The 26,582-nt window shown below is 44.6% G+C and overlaps 1 protein-coding gene across 4 annotated transcripts; it reads left to right on the top strand.

Annotated features, from left to right (window-relative positions):
- The first annotated feature begins 27 nt into the window (after positions 1–27).
- On the top strand, positions 28–19,497 carry PUS7L (pseudouridine synthase 7 like). 4 transcript variants are annotated; one of them, XM_081022341.1, is made up of 9 exons: positions 28–111; positions 4,201–5,120; positions 7,597–7,756; positions 9,962–10,157; positions 11,485–11,583; positions 12,097–12,178; positions 15,672–15,949; positions 18,175–18,228; positions 19,163–19,497. In XM_081022341.1, exons 2-9 carry the CDS (start codon positions 4,217–4,219, stop codon positions 19,487–19,489), a joined length of 2,100 nt encoding a protein of 699 aa, XP_080878467.1. In that variant the 5' UTR covers positions 28–111; positions 4,201–4,216; the 3' UTR covers positions 19,490–19,497. The 4 variants fall into 4 exon arrangements, with proteins under 4 accessions (XP_080878467.1, XP_080878466.1, XP_080878468.1 ...); XM_081022340.1 differs by lacking the exon at positions 28–111 and adding an exon at positions 351–531; XM_081022342.1 differs by lacking the exon at positions 28–111 and adding an exon at positions 630–651.
- Positions 19,498–26,582: the final 7,085 nt, after the last annotated feature.

Consider the following 26,582-nt stretch of genomic DNA (forward strand, 5'->3'; position numbering starts at 1 on the left):
TCGCTTCCTTTGAAGCAAGCCCCGCCCATCTCGCCTTCGGAGTTGTGCGCATGCGCTCCGTTAAACAGGCTCGGGCCCCATCGAGAAAGGATCTACAAACCTATGCGGGAGGTACCAAGGAGGCGGTGGGCGGGAGGGTGGCTTGGCGTTTCGGCACGCTTTATCTCCGACCCAAATGTTTTAATCAGCTACCCTGCGCGGGGTTTTGGTCTATCTTTGGTTAGACAATCCTATCTCCTCCTCCTCCTCTACTCTTTCTCCTTCCTTGCCGCTGGCTCCACCCCTACTTTGATGAAAGTGGTATGCTCTGACTTCCTTGGCTCCGCCTCTTTATTCCCCCCCTCTACTAGATGGAAGATTCCTTCCAGTCGCTCCAGCGCTATTGCCGCCAGGGGTCCTCCTGCGCCGCGCGGATCGTCCTAAGTGTTCGCAGGGGGATTTCCGTGCAATTGGATACAATTGCAATTGGGACGTTGCGCCGGCGGTGGGGAGTCGGCGTTGTGCGAGCCCGCAAAAGAGCCTTGACAGCAGGTCAGAGACCGCTGGTGTTGCCTACTCTGACTGGCAGCGGCTCCCCAAGGGGGTCAGAAAGCGGGGGGGGGGGCATTCCCAGGCCTACCTGGATTGAACCTGGGAGCTTCTGCCTGCAAGGTAGAGAGACCTTAAGATCAAGGAGACACGTGGTCCTCCAGATGTTCTCGTGCTGCAAATCCCAACCAGTGTGGCTAATGCGAGCTGCTCTCCAGTAGCATTTGGAGGTCTACGCATTAGTCCACAACTGAAGTAGAGCCTGGCTAGCAATAGGAAGCAACTAGCAGCATCTTCCTGCAACCGTAGGAAATGGGGCTGCTCTTGCAAGGATCGCTGAGCCCCCTTCTCTCTCTCTTTCTCAGAGAAAGAGAAGTAATGTGGGTCTGGCTTGATCACTGTGAGATCATTTGTTGTTGTTTAGTCGAGTCCGACTCTTCGTGACCCCATGGACCAGAGCACGCCAGGCACTCCTGTTTTCCACTGCCTCCCACAGTTTGGTCAGACTCATGTTTGTAGCTTCGAGAACACTGTCCAACCATCTCGTCCTCTGTCGTCCCCTTCTCCTTGTGCCCTCCATCTTTCCCAACATCAGGGTTTTTTCCAGGGAGTCTTCTCTTCTCATGAGGTGGCCAAAGTATTGGAGCCTCAGCTTCAGGATCTGTCCTTCCAGTGAGCACTCAGGGCTGATTTCCTTAAGAATGGATAGGTTTGATCTTCTTGCAGTCCATGGGACTCTCAAGAGTCTCCTCCAGCACCATACCGTATTTTTCGCTCTATAGGACGCACTTTTTTCCCTTCAAAAATGAAGGGAAAATGTGTGGGCGTCCTATGGAGCGAAGACGCCATAGCCCCGCGACCCTCTCCCGGCTGGAGAGGTGACGGGCGGCTATGGCAAGAGCCTCAATAGCCGCCCGTCACCTCTCCAGCCGGGAGATGGTCGTGGGGGGCTGCTTTAGCCCCGCGCACGCTCTCCCAGCTGGAGAGGTGACGGGCGGCTATGGCAAGAGCCTCAATAGCCGCCCGTCACCTCTCCAGCCGGGAGAGGGTCGCGGGGGGCTGCTTTAGCCCTGCGCGCGCTCTCCCGGCTGGAGAGGTGACGGGCGGCTATGGCAGGAGCTTCTATAGCCGCCCGTCACCTCTCCAGCCGGGAGAGCGCGCGCGGGCACCCCGCGACCCTCTCCCGGCTGGAGAGGTGACGGGCGGCTATTGAGGCTCTTGCCATAGCCGCCCGTCACCTCTCCAGCCGGGAGAGGGTCGCAGGGCTGCTGGAGAGGTGATGGGCGGCTATAGAAGCTCCTGCCATAGCCGCCCGTCACCTCTCCAGCCGGGAGAGGGTCGTGGGGGGCTGCTTTAGCCCCGCGCACGCTCTCCCGGCTGGAGAGGTGACGGGCGGCTATGGCAAGAGCCTCAATAGCCGCCCGTCACCTCTCCAGCCAGGAGAGGGTCGCGGGGGGCTGCTTTAGCCCTGCGCGCGCTCTCCTGGCTGGAGAGGTGACGGGCGGCTATTGAGGCTCTTGCCATAGCCGCCCGTCACCTCTCCAGCCGGGAGAGCGCGCGCGGGGCTGCTGGAGAGGTGACCAGCGGCTATAGAAGCTCCTGCCATAGCCGCCCGTCACCTCTCCAGCCGGGAGAGCGCGCGTGGGGCTGCTGGAGAGGTGACCGGCAGCTATAGAAGCTCCTGCCATAGCCGCCCGTCACCTCTCCAGCCGGGAGAGCGCGCGTGGGGCTGCTGGAGAGGTGATGGGCGGCTATAGAAGCTCCTGCCATAGCCGCCCGTCACCTCTCCAGCCGGGAGAGGGTCGCGGGGGGCTGCTTTAGCCCCGCGCGCGCTCTCCCGGCTGGAGAGGTGACGGGCGGCTATGGCAGGAGCCTCTCTGCTGCGCCTTTCCGCTGCTCCCTGACCTGCTCTTTGGGGCTGGTGGTGGGCTTCCCCCCGCCAGCCCCAAAGAGCAGGTCGAAATGAACCTGAAGCCTGGAGAGCGAGAGGGGTCAGTGCACACCGCCCCCTCTCGCTCTCCAGGCTTCCAAGGTAGCCGCCTGAATGCACCTTAAACGGCACCTTGTTTTAGAGCGGGAAAACAAGAGGGGGAAAGTTCTCCCCCTCTCTGCGCAGCGCCTCCTGCCACTTCGCTGAAGGGGCGCTGGGCAGAGAGGGGGAGAATTTTTTTTTCTTGTTCTCCCCCCTCTAAAACAAAGTGCGTCCTATTGTCCGGTGCGTCCTATGGTGCGAAAAATACGGTAATTCAAAAGCATCAATTCTTCGGCGATCAGCCTTCTTTATGGTCCAGCTCTCACTTCCATACATCACTGCTGGAAAATATGGAATCATAGATTTGGAAGGCACCACAAGGATATTATTGTTGTTGTTGTGGATTGAATTTATACACCGTCCTATACCCAGAGGTCTCAGGGCGGTTCACAGAACAAAATCAAAATTTAAAACCACAGTATATGTAATCAAAATAAAAACAACAACCCAATAACACCCCCTTCCCCACACAAAATAAAGAGCCATATTTTAAAAGGGCATAGGATATGCAATGCAGGAATATTTTGTCCAATGTGGGGCTCGAGCCCTGACATTATCAGTCTCATGCTCTACCAACTGAGCTGCATGAAAGGTAGCAACCTAGAGTTACAGATGCTGGGGATTTTGGCTTCATGGTGGGTAAAATACAGTTCCCAGGATTCTTTGGGAGAAGCAGCGTGCTTTAAATGTCTAAAGGGAGCAAAGGAGTGGGGAAAGTACAGTGGTACCTCGGGTTACATACGCTTCAGGTTACAGACTCCGCTAACCCAGAAATATTACCTCGGGTTAAGAACTTTGCTTCAGGATGAGAACAGAAATCGTGCTCTGGCGGCGCGGCAGCAACAGGAGGCCCCATTAGCTAAAGTGGTGCTTCAGGTTAAGAACAGACCTCCGGAACGAATTAAGTACTTAACCTGAGGTACCACTGTACTGCTCTCTTTCTGTCTGACCAGTCTGTGTAGGTCCAGTCCAGCTCTGCTCCCCAGTATTTCACCCAAAGAGAGAAGGCAAGTGGAAAGAGGAGGCAGAAGCTTTCCTGCCTATTCACCTCTACTCTCTGGACACAGCGTGATGGACCCAGTCCTTACCACAATAGCAAGTGAGATGGCAAGTGAGCAACCGAAGACAGTGGTAGCTGTTCCATGCAATTGCAACTCATTTATGTCTCCTTTTGCAGGCAACAGGGGCAGCATCTGCTCTGGGGGACCTGCTGTCTAAGGAGGAGGTGATACTGCTATAGAACTAATGGGTCAGAACTAATGGGTTCTGCTGAGATCCTGGCCCATCAGCAGCTGCCCCAAGCTGTTGACCCCTGATGTCAGCCCTGATCAAAGCACTTCCTTCTATCCATTCCTTATATACCCACTGAATTATGGGTATGTTGCAGCAGAGGGCAACAGTGAGCATGAATACCAAGTCTTCAGTGCTAAGCAAAAGATCCTGTTTATTCGACCATCCTTTGAAACGGTTATGTGCTTAAGATTTTGGCCTTTGTACAGTATACAGATGTTAAAATTGTGCTGATTTGTGTAAAGAAAAAAGAAAAGGAATATAAGCTACTTCCTCCAAATTTAATTTAATAGAGAGTGATTGTGTATGATTTTCTAAGACTTGGCTCCATCTTATCTTCATTTTTCCAGGCTGTATAATATTGGAATGGAAGAAGATTCTGACAGGGCAGTGGCATGCCACTCTTGCACTTACGTGAATGATCACATTGGCTTCTGCGGCAGCTTAAAAACGTTCCCAAAGGACTTTGTAGTAACAGAAATTAATGCATTTGGGCAGTTAGTTAATGAGATCATAGCAGATTCTTCTAATAAATCCTGTGAGAGCCTGTCAGAACAAGCTGGGTTCTGTCAACAGGATCCCAAAAGGCTGAGACTGAGTCGTCCAGAACTGTGCACAGATGAGGAATATTGCAACATTCGGGATGATGATGTTCACTGTTCCCCAAAATTTCTTTCTTTCTCTGTTGGACAAAGTGAAGAATATAAAGCTGATATTGTACCTGAAAACCACCTTGCCAAAGCTGTTCCCCTGGACTCCTTATTAGATAAGCCCTTAAGGGAGCAACTCGGTCAGTTTGCTTGCCGTGTGAAAGACATGTGGGAGTCTAAATCTGAACTAGGGGTTCCTCCAGATGAATTTTCTCTTGGTCCAGTCCTTGACAAGAAGAATCGAGCCAGCTTGCATGGTGCCATCAGACAGGAATACCCTTTCTTAGCCACGGTGACAAAATGTGGTGAGATTATTGTAAAAGCAAATCAGGACTACCAAGATCTTTGCCAGCTGGTGTCTGAAGAGGAAGCATGTGGCTTTATGAAATTTTTAGATGCCAAACTAGAAAAATCAAAGTTTGCTTTCAGCCCGGATGAAGATAAGGAACACCGGAAGATAGTTCACCACTTTATCAGTAAAAAATTTGGGAAGCTTGTAGAAACCAAGTCTTTCACCGACGCTCAACAAAAGGTGGTCATTATAGTAAGGTTTCGTGACAAAAGTGGTTCAAGGAAAAGGGCTGCTGTTGACAGTGGGATGAGAAAAGAAATTTACACAGGTAAGTATGCAACAACAATTTTGTCACTTCCTTGGAAGGGTTTATATGTACTTTGAAAATCCATCAGCCTATCATAGACTAATGTATCACTGTCTTATGGGACATGGGTGGTGCTGTGGGTTAAACCACAGAGCCTAGGACTTGCCGATCAGAAGGTCGGTGATTCAAATCCCCGCAACAGGGTGAGCTCCCGTTGCTCGGTCCCTGCTCCTGCCAACCTAGCAGTTCAAAAGCATGTCAAAGTGCAAGTAGATAAATAGGTACCACTCCGGCGGGAAGGTAAACGGCGTTTCCGTGCGCTGCTCTGGTTCGCCAGAAGCGGCATAGTCATGCTGGCCACATGAGCCAGAAGCTGTACTCTGGCTCCCTCGGCTTGTAAAGTGAGATGAGCGCAGCAACCCCAGAGTCGGTCACGACTGGACCTAATGGTCAGGGGTCCCTTTACCCTTTACCTTTATCACTGTCTTAATGAAATCTACATGAATGAAGTCACACAGAGACAGCTTTATTGCGGTCCATAGACCCAAAATACACAGTACAACAATAGTAAATGTCAGTCATTATTAAGGTATAAGATCGGCCTTGCTTGAATGAAGTCAGCACTTGTTAAAAAGAGCCACACCACAATAAGCTGGTTCACTCTTAAGGTTAAACCATTGCTTAAATTAACTATGGTTTAACAAGCACTTTGCTCCTCCCCTACGCCTGACTGTGCTGTATCGGGGAGGAAACAAGCCAGAGTTTGGTTTGTTGTGATGTGTACAATCAGGAATTGAGCGGGCTCATGCCTCAGACGCCTCGGCTTCCGCTTGTAGGTTTGTTTGGAGGAAAACAAACAATGCGCCCAGGTTCACATGCCACAAGAAATCAAACCTGCTTGTTCCTGGCTTGCTTCTGCCCCCCTAGTGGCAAAGTCATGAACTGGGAGAGGAGTAAAGTCCTTGTTTTGATTAAACTATGGTTTGTTTTAAACTATGGTTTCATGTTGCATGTGAGCCAGGCTGGAACTGATGAGAGTTGTAGTCTAGCAGCATTGGGAGGGCACTAGGTAGAACCAGTGATGCACAGGCAAGAATATAATTTCTGCAAATAATTGCCGTGTAGCATGGAGTAAAATATGTTACTAGTTTATGTGAGAGGTATGCTTACCTACAGGGTGGAGTTGATTTAAATCAAATTGATTTAAAGCACTAGTCAGTAAGACTTGATTTAAATCTTTTTTTCTTTTTTTTACAGAAAGACTCGTTCTTTCTGGTATAATCTTAATATTTACAACCAGATGAAGGTTTCATTTTAGGAATAATAAATTTTCAGAGTAGTTTTTACAATTATATCAGAAATTACTGATTTGGATATACTATTAGAAATACCTAGACAGGTAATTATGAAATTATTGTGAGGTTTAATGAGTTACCTGTTTATATTTGGACAGCATTTCTGCTGTACTTTATTGGAAAGAGAAAAATAATCATTTCCTTAATAACAATTTAAACAATTTATTTAACTAAAACAATAACATTATGTATCCATATGTATCCATGTTTGTTAACTGATGTGGTTAAATAATTTTTTTTTTCAAAAAAACCCCAACAGACTGAGTTTTAGCAAACATGAAAAACTTATTTTTTTTTTTAAATAATATTTATTAAGATTTGAAAGGTTACAAAAAGAAAAAATAGTGAACAGCATATCAAGCAAAAACAGAACATCACATCACAATAAGAAAAAGAAGAAGAAAAAAAAGAAAAAGAAAAAAGAAAAATATATACAATGAGTCTTCCCATAACTTATCTTTCGTTTACTTGTTTCCTTGACCTCCTCACACCTCCCTTTTTTGTATTCTAGTTCAGTTAGCTATTTCAGCAAGTCCTTTCCATCTTTTCCAGTTTTTGTCCTATATTTTGTCTTAATATAATGTAACTTTACTTTCCCTCCTTTCACCATTTAACAATTTGTTTTTTCTTAATCCTTTATAGCATTTCTGCTAAAACCACATTACTTCATTCCTCAAACACGAAAAACTTAAAACAAATCCTTATTTCCTGATGAATAGCCTTTGGACTATAATGTAACTTAAAAAGAAAACTATCTTTAGAAAGAATTTTCCTCCAAAAGCATTTTATTTTCAAAATCCAATTTAAATTAAAAAGTGATTTAAATTTAAAAAATCATTTTTTAAAAATAAAAGTTTAAAAAAATTGATTTTTATCAAATAACTTTGATACTGCATTTGCTAACATTTAGAAACGGCTTAAAGCTAGGTATTTCTACTCCAGCTTAGTTTTAGTTTTACTGATTTCCGTAGAACAAGGATTAGTCAGTAAAAGACCCATTTTTCTCAATTGCTTCGCCGATGCCTACACTATCCTATTAACAGATCTTCCATTAGCTCAGTCGTTTGAGGGGGACACCATTCATGTTTTCTGAGCAACGCCATCCACTTGGGTGCACTGACTCTGCAATAATGTGGTTTCAGCTTTTACTCTCCGGAAAGAGAACCTGGAAACGCTTGAAGCAATTAGCTTCTTGTCTGCTGAACTTGGCGTGCTCCCTTCAGACTTCAGTTACACAGGCATTAAAGACAAGAAGGCCATTACGTACCAAGCTATGGTTGTGAAGAAGGTGACGCCTGAAAGGTAATGAGAGATTTGTGGTCGCACTTTAACATCATGGTTTGAATTAGACTCTAGCACTCTTTTTAAATTCAGATCTAGTATTTAATTTTGCTGGTTAGAAAGGAGCTCCATTTTGTTTTGAGTTCTTAACACTTGAAGCAATATGGAAAGTTAAAAGTCCTTTGGTATGCTTCGCATCTAGAACAGGGGTAGGAACCCAGGAGCCAAATGTGATCCTCCCAGCTTTTCTGTCCGGCTCTCTGGACTCTTGATTAATAAGCTGTGTTCTTGAGTACCATTAAGATAGAAATAATTTCCCTTCTTTTCAAAGCATTGCTCATTTAGTACATGAGAAACATGTTGATTTGGGTGTTTATTTCTACAGCTGCACATGTAGCAAAATGGTGTAATGTTACTTGTCTTAAAGCAATTTTCACGGTTAATCGGCTGAACCTTTCACTTGCTTTCTCATCGTTCTGATCCCCAAGAATCTGTTGTTCATCAAAGGGAAACTTTGTCTGCAACGCTCTCTAAAGCATAATGACTCTTTCCTTGTCGGCCTTACAAAAATAAACTCGCAGGACCATTTCTCTCCTTGGGTGTGTAATGTACATGCTTGTAATTGAAAACACAGCTGACAGTTCAAATATCTGACCCTGAAGTGTTCATTTAATCTTTTACTTCTAACACACATGAAATCCCCATTCAAGCCGAGGAAATGTTTTTCCAAGTAGAACTGCCACAGAATTGTGTGTGAGATTGGGGCAACACGTTGAAAATGCAATGTCGATTAAGTCCCTTTCTCTCTCTCTCGCAGAAGTATTCTGTAGAGTCTGTTACTAGTTAGCCCTCCCTTTTTTTCTTAAGCCATTTCTGCTTATACTTTTTTATTGAATACTACGCTGTTCTCACTCCCCAACTTTGCCCCGCCAGTCTTGGCTAAATTCTTATTCCTCAGCGCAAGGATATCTTTCTATGTATCAGTTGCACTACTTTTATTTAGTCATCATGCATATTGCTTATAATGCATGTCCCTATATAGTGAACAAATAAACAAACAAAACTTGAATACAGTATCTTCTTTAGCTTGTCTTCCACAGCTTGAGAAAGTCTTACTCTCTCATTTCCAATAATCTGCACACTGGTTGTTTTTACTTCTTTGTGGTTGTTAGTTGTCCAGGACATTTTGCAAAAATTAAAAATGGGAAAGTAGGATACGACTGTGCAAATATACAACAGCAATTAAAAACACAGTTTGAGCTGAGAGACAAAAATAGGTAGTAGAATCAGCCCAAAGAGCAAAAACAGTAATATTTTCAAGTGGCATAGGAATGTCAACAGGGAGAGAAACCAAATGGAGTTCTGTAGTTTCGACCACCGCACACAGCCTGCTCCCTGACTACGCCCATGCTTTGCCTGCTCCTATGCACTTATCTCCTATGAACTATGCTCCTATGCACTTATTGGGACGTGGGTGGCGCTGTGGGTTAAACCACAGAGCTTAGGACTTTCCGATCAGAAGGTCGGCAGTTCGAATCCCCGCGACGGGGTGAGCTCCCGTTGCTCGGTCCCTGCTCCTGCCAACCTAGCAGTTTGAAAGCATGTCAAAGTGCAAGTAGATAAATAGGGACCGCTCCAGCGGGAAGGTAAACGGCATTTCCGTGCGCTGCTCTGGTTCGCCAGAAGTGGCTTAGTCATGCTGGCCACATGACCTGGAAGCTGTACACCGGCTCCCTCGGACAATAAAGCGAGATGAGCGCCGCAACCCCAGAGTCGGTCACGACTGGACCTTTATGCACTTATCATGAGCTGGGTAATACATATACAACATTATCACTCTAAAAATTGATGGTTGGGTGGTCTTCATATGGACACATATGGTATGTGCATTAAAAAGTGGCAAGGTTTGTGTGCAATGCTTTTATCAATAAGTACTTTTTGTTTAGCCTCCCTCCTGCAAAAATCAGGCCACAATCTTAGCACATTGTGGGGCCGAGAGCACATTATTGCAGAATTTCTGCTAATGCATATTTTGCAGCAGTGTTAAGTGGTAGCAACGAAATATCAAAAGTTGAAGGTCCAAGCAAGGGCATGCTTCCCCCCGGCCCCAGCAAAACCATTGCCAGTAAAATGCTATAGGAAGCTCATTTTTTGAAAACTGCTTCCTTGTTAAAATATTCAGTGTCTAGAAAATGACACGGCATTTCCAACGTTTGCTTTCTGCAGATTGAAAGAACTTGGAAACACCATTGGGAAAAAAGGAATTGGTGTGTCTAATGTACACTCTGCCAGTCAGCCACTGAGACTTGGTCAGTTGCAAGGAAACCATTTTGATATAATTGTAAGAGATTTAAAACTTAAAAGCGATGACTGTTCTGCGAGCCTAAAGGAGAGAGTATATGAAGCAACTGAGAACGTCAAGGTAAAGCAGTAGTACATTTCAAAAGATGCTGCCTCTAGCTTTCATGCCTCTGTGATTTTAAAATACTACATAGTGTCCAGATCAGCATTGCAAGCTAAAGATGCACCTCTTTGCCTTAGCTTTGGGCACCTGAGGTGTGTATTTTTGGATCCACCTTATTTTTGTAAGTCTAAACTGTGTTTAATACTATGTAACATTGTATATTGGACGCAGGTGGCGCTGTGGGTTAAACCACAGAGCCTAGGACTTGCCGATCAGAAGGTCGGTTGTTCGAATCCCTGCAACGGGGTGAGCTCCTGTTTCTCAGCCCCTGCTCCTGCCAACCTAGCAGTTCAAAAGCATGTCAAAGTGCAAGTAGATAAATAGGTACCTCTCCAGTGGGAAGGTAAACGGCGTTTCAGTGTGCTGCTCTGGTTCGCCAGAAGCGGCTTAGTCATTCTGGCCACATGACCCGGAAGCTGTACGCCGGCTCCTTCGGCCAATAAAGCGAGATGAGCGCCTCAACCCCAGAGTCAGCCACGACTGGACCTAATGGTCAGGGGTCCCTTTACCTTTACCTTTAACATTGTATATTAATATTAATGTTGTGTTTTAATAGTCCTAATCTGTCCCAGAACCTTAGGATGAAGGGTGGGAAATAAACTACTGTAGTAGTAGTAGTAGTAGTAGTAATAGTAACAATAACACAAGAAGTAATAGCTCCATGCTATTCTGCATCTGGGGAACAGTGTGTACAGTTCTGGGTGCTACATTTGAAGAAGGATATTGATAAATTGGAGTATATCCAGAGAGGGGTAGCCAAGTGGTCTAGAGAACAAGCCCTATGAGGAATGGTTGAAGGCTGGAGAAGGTTAAAGGGAGCCATGATTCATTTTCTTCAGATATCTGAAGGGCTATCTAGGGGATGGCCAGAAGGCACGTGGGGCCACCATCTTGCTGAAGCTAAGCAGCAATGGATCTGGTCAGTGCTTGGATGGGAAACCACCTGGGAGCTGTATATATGGAAGGAAGAGGTGATATATAAATGTAAGAAAATGAATAGTAATAAATAGGATGGAGCAGACTTCTTCTCTGTTGCTCCAGATGGCAGGACCTAGAGAAATTGCAGGGAAGCAGATTCCAGTGAAACCTTAGCAGAAACTTCCTAACAGTAAGAGCAGATGGGTCTCCTTCACTGAAGGTATTCAAGCCGATGCAGAATGGTCAGGCGTAGTTGCAAGATTCTTGTATTGAACATGGGGGTGGGCTACACAGCCACCTAGGTCCCTTCTAACTCTAAAATGCTACGATTCTTCGTCTGTTTAACTTTTCCTCTTCTGCTTTGCAGAAAAATGGTTTTATAAATTTCTATGGACCTCAGCGATTTGGACAAAGGCAGACTATACAGACAGATCAAATTGGATTGGCTTTGCTGAATGAAGAACTGGTACACACACGCACACACACAATTTTATACTTCCCTTCCTCCTAAGAGCTATTGGGGTGGGGTGGGGTTACACATAGTTTTCCTTCCCTATTCTAACATTGCAACAATTTTGTGAGCTAGGTTAGTCTGAAAGAGATGCACTGGCCCATGATCACTCAGTGAGCTTTATGGCGGTGCGTGTGAGAACAGGGTCTTTTTTAAAAATCGGATTATCATTCCCTCAATTTCCATTGTTTACACTGTGAGTGTTGTTCCTTATGTAGCCAAAACAGCACCCACTGTGCAGACTTAGGGGGACTCCCAAGGTTTGCAGAAGTACATAAAAATCTTTAGAAAATGTAAAGTGGGAGGGGAAGGAACCCGAAACAGTCCATGAGGGCTAAGTGTGTGCCACATTTGGACATAGGTCGCCCTTGTAAAAGTCCAATCATTCAGAATCAAAGCTGGTGCTAACTTAAGAAACTTTTAAGAACACGTAAAGCAACATGGCATTTGTGTTTACTTGCCTTAAAGGTCAAGGCGGTGAAATTGTTTTTCACGCCAGAAGATTCAGATGATCCTGTAAATAAAGCGAAGAAATACTTCCTTCAGACCGGTAAATATGCCATCTCCTATGAAACATATCGCAGGAAGAAAACCTTGCTGCGTAGTGAGGAAGAAACGTTTGGGTTTATTAACAGAAGCAATATTAAAATCAGTGGAAGTCAGTAAATAGTTATGCACTCGTGTGTGTATGTGTATCTTAAAAGATTCTCAGTATTTGCTTTTTAAAAGATATTGATATACAGTACTGCTTAACATTCAGCATTTCATAATGTATATATAAAGATATATAAAATATATACAGTCGTACCTTGGAAGTCGAACAGAATCTGTTCCAGAAGTCTGATTGACTTACAAAATGTTTGAAAACCAAACTGTGGCTTCTGATTGGCTGCAGGAAGCTCCTGCAGCCAATCAGAGGCTGTAGAAGCCCTGTCGGACATTCAGGTTCCTAAAGAACATTTGCAAACCGGAACAGTCGCTTCGGGAGCCAAAACGTATGAGTTCCAGGGCATTTGACAACCAAGGTACGACTGTATTTAAAGGTACAAGGAATAAGATCAATTCAATTCATTTATTTAAAGGCGGAAAACTCCCTCAGAATGCCTGTTGAAATAGGAAAGTCTTTGTTAGATGTCTGAAGTTCCTTGGAGGGCAGTGTGTTTGTGTGTCTTTTTCTGCTCTCCATTGTGAACAATGGGTTACATCACACAATACTTGGCCCATGTCTTGAGTTAGCACATCTCCCACGTCTGTCTCCACCAGACCTTATTTATTTATTTAAAAATACAAGTTGAAGGACATCAACAACAAGGACTTTATTTGCGTAGCCAACAGGCCATAGCATCAAAGGACAAACACCGTCAAAAATACATTGCAAATATAGTTACCGTATAATCTTATGGCCTATTAAAACCCTGGTCTCACCTCAGATCGTATAAACCTTTCGCCTTTTACAAGTTGAAGTAGTAGAGCTACAATGTCAAGATATGCCTTAGTTGCTTTGACAAGCTATTATATGGGCATGGTGCCCTTTTACGTGACTGCGGCGATTACTGTCACCCTGCAGTGACCCACCTTAGGTCTTTGCCCACGAAAATCTCTCCTGTAATTTTAAACACTCTTGCTTTCATTTCTGAACGTTCGCTGCAAAGTTTCCTTTCCATATTGCCCTTTCCTCCACGGGGCTTTTCTTTGCCGCTTCCAGTGTAACTGGAGCTCCCTAGAGAGTTGGCTGCTTCAGTGATGTAACTAACCTTTTCTTCAAACTGCCAGGAATTAATTGCTTTCCCATGCCCTGAAGAGCTACATAGAAAAAGGGAAGTAATCATCACCTAATTGAGCAGTGAGCTGCAGAATATAGACCACAGCATGACATCATTTTCAGCACCTTTTTAATGGGGGGGGCACTATTTGCAGAAAGGACCCCCCCCTCCTCACAAGATTATACATTTGCCCATGTTAGGAGGTTAGCAGAAAGGAAGTGAGTAACTGAGGGGAATGGACGTGCCTGATAAGATTTGCAGGTGCGAGTGTTGCTGTTTTTTCCTGGGAAAGGGGTTTTCTGAAAATGTCGTTTCAGATTCTGCTGTAAAGATGCTGTTCTTCAGCGATGAAAATCAAGCAAAATAAGGAAAAACTATTTTTTGATACATCATTTCCCCCTTTGAGCTGAGTTGATGGACACATTTAGTATTCCCCTTGCCTCTAACACATTCAGAAGAGTGGACTCTCTCAGCATTAACTTGAAGCAAAAGCACATTTACCTAACATTCCTTGGTTAGAGGAATTAAGGGATGTGTGTGGGTGATGAATTGGAAACAGAAATATTAGTTTTCTCTAAGTTTGAAATCTGAAATACTCCCTCTTTTCCTACAAATGTTACCACCCACGCCAAAAAGACCACTTCTTTTTCTTAACGATTTTCCTGCTTTCCTTATGGAAATGCAATTCTTTTCATTCTCATTGCCTTCTCTGGCTCTCACTTTCCATTGACTTCGCTTGTCCTTAACGATGCCGTGATGTAGTCAAATCACATGGGCTGCATAGCGCCAGGATGATACCCCATTCCCTGTGTGATCCCAGATCACCTGAAATTGCCAAGGTGGCTAATGGGATAAGAAGAAAGAAGTAGCAGGAAGAAATAGTGCAGAAAGTGGAAAGGAAACAGTGAGCCAGTTTGTACGTGACACTAAGCTAAACCATGGCTGAGCTAATGAATCTGCATGCAGGTAGCTGCAGCAGAAATCATGGCCGCTTTGCTTCTCACCTGGGTCTCCTGAAGCTAAGCCATGGTTTGTGTTAGTATTGTGTCCTAACCCAGGCTCATTGTTTGTCTTCCCCAGACAACCATGAACAGCAAGCCAGGAACAAACCTTGGCTACCACTTATGGTTTGTCTAGAGCAAGGCAGGTAGACTGGTGACTGGGAGTGGCTGCCAAGACCACATAACACCGGTCCTGAAAACCTACATTGGCTCACAATACGTTTCCGAGCACAATTCAAAGTGTTGGTGCTGACCTTTAAAGCCAGGCATAGGCAAACTCGGTCCTCCAGATGTTTTGGGACTACAACTCTCATCATCCCTGACCACTGGTCCTGTTAGCTAGGGATGATGGGAGTTGTAGTCCCAAAACATCTGGAGGGCTGAGTTTGCCTATGCCTGTTTAAAGCCCTAAACAGCCTTGGCCCAGTATACTTGAAGAAGCATCTCCACCCCCCACCGCTCAGCCCGAACACTGAGGTCCAGCTCCGAGGGTCTTCTGGCAGTTCCCTCACTGCGAAAAGTAGGGTTACAGGGAACCAGGCAGAGAGCCTTCTCGGTGGCTGCACCCGCCCTGTGGAACGCCCTCCCATCAGGTTTCAAGGAAATAAACAACTATCTGACTTTTAAAAAACGTCTGAAGGCAGCCCTGTTTAGGGAAGTTTTTAATGTTTGATGTATTTATCGGGTTTTTAATATTCTGTTGGGAGCATGCCAGAGTGGCTGGAGAAACCCAGCCGGATGGGTAGGGTAGAAATAATAAATTGTTGTTGTTGTTGTTGTTAAGTAAACTGGGCGGGGGGGAGGAGGAAATGAAACAAGTAAAACATCATCATCATCATCATCATCATCATCATCATAGTAGTTGAGATAAATATTTATCTGCCCCAAAAGTGCTATTTTTGACATGGAAAAGTGGAGAGCAAATCTGCACATTAGCCTCCTTTGCTTTTAAAAGGGATCCTTTCAGTTTTTTCAAACTAATGAATGAATAAATCCGACAGCTTAGAGTTGGGGCTCCTTGACTCTTGGAAGTCCAAGCATCTTTGCGAAGCCAAGAGGGCACAGTCTCAACCGGGAACAAACACAGAGCATAATGCACGTGGTGGAGAGGACTCAAAAGGGGGGAAATCAGTGGGCAAAAGAAGCGACCAGCACCTTTCAACCACCCACTGCTTCTCATATGATATGTGGAGGAGAAACAGAAGTTGTGCTACGAAGGTGCACCTTAGAAGCAGAATGTGTAGAAAGAAGCTCATGATCAGTTTTCTCTGTTTTTCAGAGGACGCCAAAGGTACCCTCGCAATGCTGCCTGACTTCAAAGTCAGAGAGACGATGCTACTGCGTGCCTTGAACCGCTACGGTATAAATCACGAGGGATGTGCTCGAGGGTGGCTCAGTATTCCTCACTCCATGCGTATTTTCTACGTCCATGCATATTGCAGTAAGATTTGGAACGAAGCCGCTTACTACCGGATTAAGATCTACGGGACAAGAGTTGTGGCTGGCGACCTCATCTTTTCGGCAACACGTTCTGAAAGCTGTTCGCTGAATGACAAGGTAAACAGGAGCTTGAAAGGCACGGATAGCAAATCTGATCCTCTCTGGGTCTGTTAAATTTCATTAAAATTCGAGCGAGGCCTTTCATCTTCCTGGTACTCCATAAATAAACATGCTGTGTTTACAAAAGGTGCAGTCTGGTTTGGCAGAACCAGTCAGATATAGATTATTTTGCTATGCATGTTTATGAGAACCAAGCCTTTTTTGTGTGAACTATAATGTGGTCCAGGATGTCGCATGCATGAAATGGGATAGTGCTCCTTTTGGAATAAGATGAATGGATGTCAATTCATGATGTCAATGAGTTCAGGAAATTAATTGGTGCAAGTTCAGGTAACATACCCCCTTATAAATCAGATCATCCTATAATTATATATATATATTTTGCAAAAAATAATAATAAACCTATAAAAAACCTTTACCCATGTACATAATGTCTTCTGTAGATACTACCAGCTTGCTTTCAAACTCATCGCTATTATGAGGACTAGAACTGTGTCTTTGGTTTTGTTTTGTTGTTGTTGCTTAGTTTAATAGGTTCTTCTCAAAAATAATGGCTAGGGAGCCAATGAAATTGTATGTGGATGGCATCTCAGAAGAAACAGCACTGCCCAGAACACAGCTATATTTCACCTGGGCTGAAAAGCAGGGTAGAGATATTTAGATAGGTTAAAAACATAAACTCTGGATTATTCAAAATGCTATTTCAGAAAAATAAAAATCAGAAGACGTCATCCAGTTGGAAGCCCATGTACTCTTTAATCATGAAGTTATTTCAGCATGGCTAACATTAATTTCACATTCTTTACCATTTAAAGTGGTGTGTTCTGTGATTACGAATGAGATAAGTACACAGCCAAGTCAAACAGTTGTTTCTAATTTTGTGTTGGTTGAAGCCAACCATTTGACTTTGCAATAAATAACTTGGAAATGTTTTCTCTTAAAGGATGGCAAGGGTTGCAATCTTATACCAATTCACCTGAAAGTAAGCTCCATTGAATCAATGGAATTGAATTCTGAGTAAGCGTGCATAGAACTGCATTGTAGGCGTACAGTAGGTATATGATTGGTTCACATTCTACAGAAATTCCACTGCCTCTCACTCGTGGCAATGTCCAAGTAGTGAAGTTCCACTCGAGAAGCTCCTATGGGTTAAGCCACTGTGCCGCTTGGGCTTGCCGATTGAAAGGTCGGCGGTTCGAATCCCTGCAATGGGGTGAGCTCCTGTTGTTTGGTCCCAGCTCCTGCCCACCTAGCAGTTCGAATGCACACAGTGCAGGTAGATAAATAGGTACCTCTCCAGCGGAAAGATAAACAGCATTTCCGTGTGCTGCTCTGGTTTCACCAGAAGCGGCTTAGTCAGGCTGGCCACATGACCCGGAAAAACTGTCTGTGGAAGCGGACAAACACCGGCTCCCTCGGCCTGTAAAGCGAGATGAGCGCCCCAACCCGAGTCATTCACGACTGGACTTAATTGTCAGGGGTCCCTTTACCTTTACAGTGGTACCTCAGGTTACATACGCTTCAGGTTACATACGCTTCGGGTTACAGACTCCGCTAACCCAGAAAGATTACCTCGGGTTAAGAACTTTGCTTCAGGATGAGAACAGAAATAGTGCTCCGGCAGCACGGCAGCAGCGGGAAGCCCCATTAGCTAAAGTGGTGCTTCAGGTTAAGAACAGTTTCAGGTTAAGTACAGACCTCCGGAACAAATTAAGTAATTAACCCGAGGTACCACTGTAATCAAAATTGCCATCAAAATGATAGAGCATCGCTGCAGTACTAACAGTTCAACAATTCATTTTTCTTTAGAAATATATCACAAAAAATGAAGCGAGCATGCCAGTTAATATCCCAAAGTAGCCCTAAAACTAATATAAGATCTAAAGACCAGACACAGTTTTTTGGGCAGCTGTTCCCTCTTGGGGAACAAGTAGGTAGAAGCCGCTATACCTTGATGGCTAACACAGTCTCTTCCCTCCCTTTACTAGCAGAGTTCTAACAGCACAAGCCTAGCCTAGCCATGTCTACTCTGAGCAAGACCCGCTGGGGCTTAATGCCTGGTAGCTGGGGTTAGGATTGCAGCCTGAATCCTTGCATTTATGTTTTTAACCTTCAATACTGCATTGCAAACTGGCCTGGGACTTATTTGAAGGATGGTAATAGAAATCTCTAGAATAAGTCAATAAAAACATGTTACATACTTCCCCCATTTTTTATACCAGGTCCACATAGTAACAGCTGCAGAAGAAGAGGCCAATGAATATGCAATAAATCAGGTACGTTTGGGGAAAATGCATTTCTTTGAAGTATTAAAGGAGCACTAGGCTTATGACATACACTTGTAAGTTACAGGCATAGCTTGATCACTGGAAAATATAAATACAGTCGTACCTTGGAAGTTGAACGGAATCCGTTCTGGCATTCCGTTCAGCTTCCAAAACGTTTGGAAACCAAAGCATGGCTTCTGATTGGCTGCAGGAAGCTCCTGCAACCAATCGGAAGCCACGGCGGACGTTCGGCTTCCGGAAATCGTTTGAAAACTGAAACACTCACTTCCGGGTTTTGATCGTTCGGGAGCCGATTTGTTTGGGAGCCAAGGCGTTTGAGATGCAAGGTATGACTGTAGAAGGAAATGCCAACCCAAACCAAAAATCCAGATCTTTGTGCATTTTGCAGGGTTTTCTCGCTACCACACTTCCTCCATCTCCCCCCCCCCCCGCGATCAGCAATTCCTTTGTGTTCCTTTGTTATGACATCTCCTGGGCATGCGTATAGGTAAAGGGACCCCTGACCATTAGGTCCAGTCGTGACCAACTCTGGGGTTGCGCGCTCATCTCGCTCTATAGGCCGAGGGAGCTGGCGTTTGTCTGTAGACAGCTTCCGGGTCATGTGGCCAACATGACTAAGCCGCTTCTGGTGAACCAGAGCAGCACACGGAAATGCCGTTTACCTTCTCGCCGGAGTGGTACCTATTTATCTACTTGCACTTTGACGTGCTTTTGAACTGCTAGGTTGGCAGGAGCAGGGACCGAGCAACGGAAGCTCACCCCGTCGCGGGGATTCGAACCACCGACCTTCTGATCGGCAAGTCCTAGGCTCTGTGGTTTAACCCACAGCGCCACCCACGTCCCTGGGCATTCATACATGTGCTTTTATACAAACCCGCTCCCCTTCCACAGATACGGTCACCTTACTTTTTTCTTCCCAAAGGTGATTATCCCAATGGCTGGCTACAACGTCCGCTATCCCACTAACAAAGTCGGGGAGTGGTATCGCAAAAGACTTGCTCATGATGGACTGCAGCTGTACCAGTTTAGGCTTCCTTCGTTACAGCTGAACGTTCCTGGATGCTATCGACATCTCCTGAAGTATCCGCGTGATCTGTCGTATAGTTTTTTAAAAAGCGGCGAAGAACCGGTGGGAACTGGGGACAATTCCCCCAAAGATCCCGAAACTTCTCTTTCGCTGTCGTTTTGGCTCGATCCTTCGTGTTACGCAACTGTTTGTTTGGGGGAAATAATGAAGTGCAATCTTTAAAAAGAAAAGGCAGAGCTTCGCTGTATAGAAATACGACACGCTCAATAAAAATGGCATGGGGCTGCGTAGAAAATAAATGGTGCTGTACCTTGGCTTGGGGGAGGTGGGGGCTGCTCCTCAGGCTGCAAAATGTATTGGACCAGATCATCCCACCTTGGATCTACTGTAACAAGACAGTGCAGGAGTACTGCCAAGCTGCCAGGCTTATGCTTCCCGAACAGGTAAACCCAACATCCCTGTGCTCCTAAATTGAACCTGCATCTAATTCTTTGCCTTATCCACACATTAAGTTCCAGGTTGTTATTGCTCACCTAGCCTGCATCCGGGTATTCGTACCACAGGCCCTACATTTCATGCAACTCTCTGGAGCTCTCCAATTTCTCTTTGGCACTGGGTGAAAACCGTTTGTGTCTGATTTTTGAAATCTGGCTTTCACTGTTCTTTTGACACTGATTCCCCCCCCCCCCCCGCTCCACTCTGCTTTCAGATTGCTTTGTTTTTATTGGCCATTATGGCAGCCTGGTCTTGGGACTTGTTTGGGGCCGAAGAGCAGGGTGAAAGTGCAGATAATGAAATGGAATGAAAAACAGAACCAGGGCTTAAGCATATGTGGCGCCGGGGTGCAAAGATCCGCCCGGCACACCCCCCCCAGGTTGCCCAGTCCCAGGTGCGCAGGAGGGCGGAGGCAGCCGGCCGCCTCAACATCTCACTGGCTCGGTCGCCCCCCAACTCGCAGAAGAAGAGCCACAGCCGAAGAGCCCGCAGCGCCGCTCCGACCGACGAGCAGGCTCTTCCCCGAACTCAACTCTCAGGCCCTGGACATTCGGCCTGGCACCCCTGAGAGTCCAGCGCCCGGGTGCTCCACACCTCTAGCACCTATGGGTAAAATGGCCCTGAGCAGAACTGTGTGTGTCACCTGCAAGTTGATTATACTAACTCTGAACTTATTCTGTCCCAGCCATTGCATCGTAGTGCTAGGAAAAATATTTGAAGTACCCTGGACAAATCCCGCATGGTAAATAATAACAATAATAATAATTTATTATTTATACCCCGCCCATCTGACTGGTCACCCTGGGCACCTCCCAACAGAATATTAAAAACACAATAAAATATCACACATTAAAAACTTCCCTAAACAGGGCTTTAGATGCCTTCTAAAAGTCAGATAGTTGTTTATCTCCTTGACATCTGATGGGAGAGCATTCCACAGGGCGGGCGCCATCACCGAGAAGGCCTTCTTGCCTGGTTCCCTGTAACTTGGCTTCTCGCAGTGAGGGAACCACCAGAAGGTCCTCGGAGCTGGACCTCAGTGTCCTGGCAGAACGATGGGGGTGGAAATGCAGTGGTCACTCAGCGCTACCTTCTGACATAGCATCATTAGGTAGGAGCATATTGTCCTCCTGACCCTCTGCCTTTTGGACTTAAGTTCCCTAGTCTTTCCTGCTGCTGCAGCCTGTCAGAACTAACTATCCTTCATATACCAAGCCCCCTCTTTCCTGTCAAAACCACACTCTCCTTCCTGTTCCCAGCCCCCTTTCCTTTGGCTCCTCTTTTCCTCAGCTGCTTGTTTCTCTTCTCTTTCTCTTTTTTAGGTCTTTGGTTCTTCCATCCATAGCTAAGGTCTTTGCTCCCCTCACTCCATTGCCTGCTCTGCCCTTCCTTTATACTTCCAGTTCAATACCGCCTTCTGCAAGTCAGGAAAATGGAGCCATTGGGTTTGACCCCAGATCATGCAGCTCTTTTTGCATAAGGCACAGGGAACACGTGGGGTTGTTGGGTTTGAATTGACTACGGTTCAGCATATCGTCCTAAGAGACCTCCTGTGTTTGTTTATCCACAAACTGTTGCTATGCCCTGAGATTCTTCTAGTGCGAGTAAATGAAGAAGCCCTATATGGACTGGAGTAACAGCTATTAAGATAAGGCTTTGGGGCCTGGCTCCAGAATGACACATCAGAGAATTGCATTGTTCCAAGTGGGCAGTTGTGTTATATTAATAGGCTCTGACGCTTCAACACAGGCTGCGCTGCCATGTTAGCCTATGTGAATACTAAACTGTTGTATAATGGAATGAAAATATAATCTAAACCAGGACTGGGTTTTTGTGTTTAAAGGACTTCTAGGTCAGGTCTGCCACTGAAAATGAAATTTCTGGGTTGAGATGTATTCTGAGGTTCCCTTTCCCCTTATTCTAAGTATATGTTCACCCCTCTTTCAAAGAGCTGGATAGCTCAGTGGGCTAGAGCGTGGTGCTGATAATGCAACGGTTGCAGGTTCGATCCCTGTATGGGACAACTGCATATTCCTGCATTGCAGGGGTTTGCACTAGATGATCCTCAGGGTCCCTTCTAATTATGCAATTCCATGAAAGTCACTGCATTGCACTTGGTTCCAGCTGGTAGGCGTTAGGGCTGTTGTACACAAAAATCAAAATAAAACCCGCTAGCTTGAAATCCACCCACCTCTGATATAAACTATAGTGCAGTAGAGTGAATGGAGTTCACATACTTGCAGAACATGATCTCCAGTTACGTAATACTGCGTAATTTGCCTTATAGCAATCCTTAACTCAACCTACTGCGTCAGCGCCTATATGGGGAGGAGACTGAGTTCCTTCATTCCCACAAGTGGATTCTCCATTACAGTTTAAGAAGCAACAACAACACTGTGGCCCCCTCTGCGAGCTGCCTTACAGTTATCTTAAATCAGCAACCAAAAAGATGAGCCTTTTAAACGACTACTCATTGCGAACCTTTTCTTTTATAAAAAATGGGAATACACAACCTGTTCTTAAAAGGCACAACAGTTAGCTGCATTCCCAGTGTTTCAGAGCATATCAGAGAGGGGAAGGATGTCATTGTGCAGTGTATGAATCCCTGCAAAAAAATGGGGGGAGATGCAGCCACAAATCACAAGCAGGATGATTTGGAATCTTAACCAGTTGCAAAAAGATTAAAAATATGATGCAAGGCAGCATATAGACATTAGTTGCATGCATTCTGCTTCATCTGCAGGTGGCGCTGTAACTTTGCAGGAACTAATGGGGGAGGGAAGCAACGCCAGCCATTTATTTAAATGACGTGTAGAATGCTGTTGGTATTATTTAAGATTTTTCCTGGGTTGATGCATCTTATTCTAAGGGGTTCAGCCTCTGATTCTATTTCTAAAGGCTATAGGATTACCTGAGAGCAAGAAGTGAGTTTTGGAAGCACAGACTTTACCCATTACATCCCCACCAAATTTGAGTTACGGTACTGGACAATGTGTCAGAGGGGTTCTGGATAGAAGATGAATGGAGATGGAGCATTTTGTATTTTAATAGTCCTTCAGAAATGCAGGTTTGTAACTATCAAATAATAAACCATGGCTGACCATTTGCCTTTGGACAATAACCGTCTATATACAGATGCTGTTTAGATTTTATCATAGGCATTTGTGTTAGGCTAAAAGAGTTGGTATGCCGCTATTTGTATTACATAAAATTTTTTTATTTTTTTATTCATCATACATCTGAGAATTTAAATTGCCAATCTCTTCAGCCCGATGAAACCAATCTGTGAACTCACAAAGCTTGCATCCTTTTACCAGCAAAAGAAATTGGTCCAGTCAAAGGAATTGCCTTACAGAAGTTTTTGTTTAATTCTTTGGGAATTACAACATTTTTTGTAGATGAAAAATATATTGCATTAAGTCCTGGAAAATAAATTCTGTTTGTTTTATATACAATCCTAGGCTATTTAATCCTTGACGAGGCAAATCTCCCAGGGCATTGTTACTTGTTTTATTACACCATTCTTGTGCAACTATGAATCCACCCTAAACTTGAATTGTCTTGTTCAGCATATAGTAGTGATATGTGAAAGTTGCAATTCTTGAGCTTCAGATCAGTCATTATTGAGTTTCGGATCAGGAAATACTAATGCTAAAGCTATGCTAGTCTGAGCCAAAGCTCAATGGGCGCTGGTACATGTTCTGGAGTCTACAAGCTTCTCCATTCCCCATTGTGTGCTCACAACCACAGCTGTGTGGACAGATTGCATGTACGCATGAGCAAAACATAACTGTATTCCGGAAACCACTTCACTTAGTCATTCTACAAATCAGCTTCGATACACTTTTTCTTAGGAAGAGTTCAGCATATGTACAGATAACGTGTGAACAATCTCATTGCCCAATAGTGGCTTCACTTGCGTGAAGTGGGAATCACACAGAAATCTCCATGTAAATGATGTTCTTCCTTGCATGGAATATAAAATTGCTCACAGCAGGAGATATGTGCAGCTCCCTTCTGCACAACAGCCTGAAGAATGGATGCATGTGTGAGGCTCTCCCAATTCTTCTGAATCCTCTGTCCAAGAATCTTTCCAGGTTGTGGTGTTGAAGGTGACCATGGGTGATCTAGTCCAACCGCCTGAAATGCAGGAATCTTTTGCCCATGTGGGGATCAAACCAATGACCCTGAGATTAAGAGTCTCATGCTCTACTGACTGAGCTACCCCAGCAGGGTTGGTTATAAATCCACCTAGTGGGTTAAGTTCAGCTTGGCCCATTGCAAGTTGAACATAACCCACCAGGGAAATGCACCTGATGAGATGTCTTTAAGCCATTGATTTGCTACTCCAGGCTAACCCTGCTTCAATCTCTGCCTGCTTTTTCACTTATGGCCCAGTACTGTTTTCACAAACTGACTATATAGACCATTCCTTGCTGTGAATGTAACCTCTGTTTGGCAACCTCAAGCTTGAAGTTCTGATTACTCCTGCACATGTTGATAGATTTAGTTCAATTTGGCTGTTCCCTGCTCTTCCTATTCCTCTGATCGTGACATATGGTATACATTACAGATTTTCAGAGGCTAAGGGTATATATATGTAATTTACAGCTAGATCCTAAATTAGTGTAACTACATTGCAGTCAGCTTGCATCTAGTGAACCTTTTCTATACAGATTGCAAATCCAGACTTGCACATGCAGCTAATGATTATCTCCTTGATGAAATAAATATAACGTTAGTAATATTAACAAGTAAATGTTATTGGTGTGTAACCTCCGGGTATAGGGCAGGATATAAATTCAAATAATAATAATAATAAAACATGTTCAGATTCATGCAGTTCCATCATCTTTAAAACAGATACTTTATGCCCATTTAAATATGGAGCACAACTGCCCTGTGGTACTATTTGACTATAATATTCATTGCATATGAAAGATTTATTTCTAGCAAGTGACTTTGTTCTTAAATAATAGCAAAGGCATGAATTATGCCTTTACTCCTTATTTCCTTAATGGCCATTTTAAAAAAATGCACTCAAAAATAAAGACAGCAAATAACTCTTTCCCACCCCTACCCCGGCCTCTTTCCTCAGTTCTTTTTGCTGTAGAAACCATTAATAACTTGTGACTTCAAGTTCATAGGTCATATCTGAGAAATTCAGAGCAACCTAGGAAAACTTAATTTGGAATGACATACGTGCCAACCCTCCCCTTCAAAAATGGCAAGAGGAATTCACATCTGAGTATCCATTTTTTAATATATATATTTCTAAGAGATGCTTCTATTGACTGTATTGTATTTTAGTATGAGCCTGGAATGTGAGTTAATACAAGCTCTTCCTCCGGTGATTTAGCATAGTGTAAGCATATTGAAAATGCGGACATTTTTAAAAGATCCAAAAATAGAGAAGAAAACAGAATGGAAGTGGAATTTGGGGAGGTTATGTCAGTATAATTTAAAGCAGGTATGGCCATTGGTCGCCTCTGGGCCACTGCCAGTAGTCTGGTCCTCCACACACACACACACACACACACACAAACACTGTGCCGGATTTACATATAAGCTAAACAAGCTATAGCTTAGGGCCCCACTCTCTTGGGGCCCCTAAAAAAATTTAAAGGGGAAAAAACCTGGATGTACATTTCCAAAATATAAGATAAAAAACAAATAAAATAAAACCTACATACAGCAACAGTGTTTTGTGTTGTGTAGGCTCCTATGATGTAAGTAATGGGCCCCACCTGCTCCCTAAAATATCACTGGTTTGCCCCTTTCTATATATAGGGTGCCTACATTCTGCATGGACTGATTGCATGGCAACACGTGCAAATGGCTTTAGATACCTATTACCGGTAGGTCCATAAATTACCATATAGCATATATTCAACACAAAAAACAGCAACAATTTGTTGTTGACAAAGGACAGCTGGAAATATAAAGGGCCCCATTACCTTCAGTAGCTTAGGGCCTCCTCAAACCTAAATCTGGCCACACACACACACTGTGCTATGAGAGGTGTCACTTCTCAGGTTGGTGTCAAGGAATGAAAGGTAGTTTCTAATTCCCAATACAAAGGGGGGGAGGACTAGCAGAATACATTTTGGCACTTGAGACGGGTCCCAAAAGAGCACCCCCCCCCATTCCCCTTCAGTGAAGAAGGTGTCAGGGAAGTTCTACATCAGGAATGGGGTGTCATGGGTCAGGAGTCAGCTTTGCCTGTTGAACAGCAGCCTGAAGGGGGAGTGACTCCATCTGCAGCTGATCAGGCTCCAAGGAGGCAGAGGAGAAGGTGCTGATGAGAACTAGCTGGCTTCAGCCTTCTTAAGCAGAGCTCTCAGCAGCAATTAAGAAACTAATGAAATTGAATTAGGGACGAGCCGACGCAAGTTGAGTTGCACAACTCAAATTGATTCGTTTTGGTGTTGTTGTTGTATAATATATGTCAACGATCCCAAAGTTTAAGAGACAGTAGCACAGATGTTGTAAAGGGTGTTGTGAACAAGCCGACTGAAGAAGATAACTGTGGCTACCCAGACCTCATTGCTGGTTGTGAAGGGCCCCTCACAACTCTTCAGTCTTCAGGGCCCCCAAAAGTAGGTCTGCCAGTGACAGAACTCATTCAACTACATATTACGCTGCACTTTTTGAATTACTGTTGCTCTAGTGTGAGAGAGAAATGGCAAATACGTTTTCTTGACTTCACTGTCTTCATCCTTTTATTTGCATAGGAATTACAAAAAAGGCCATTTAAGTGAAAGGGGCCTCTGACAAGTAAGATTTCCACTGTTGTGCAAGATTTCGTAAGTCGCCTACT

The sequence above is a fragment of the Podarcis pityusensis genome, assembly GCF_964106645.2.
Source record: "Podarcis pityusensis genome assembly, chromosome: 10".
Classification (NCBI taxonomy): Eukaryota; Metazoa; Chordata; class Lepidosauria; order Squamata; family Lacertidae; genus Podarcis; species Podarcis pityusensis.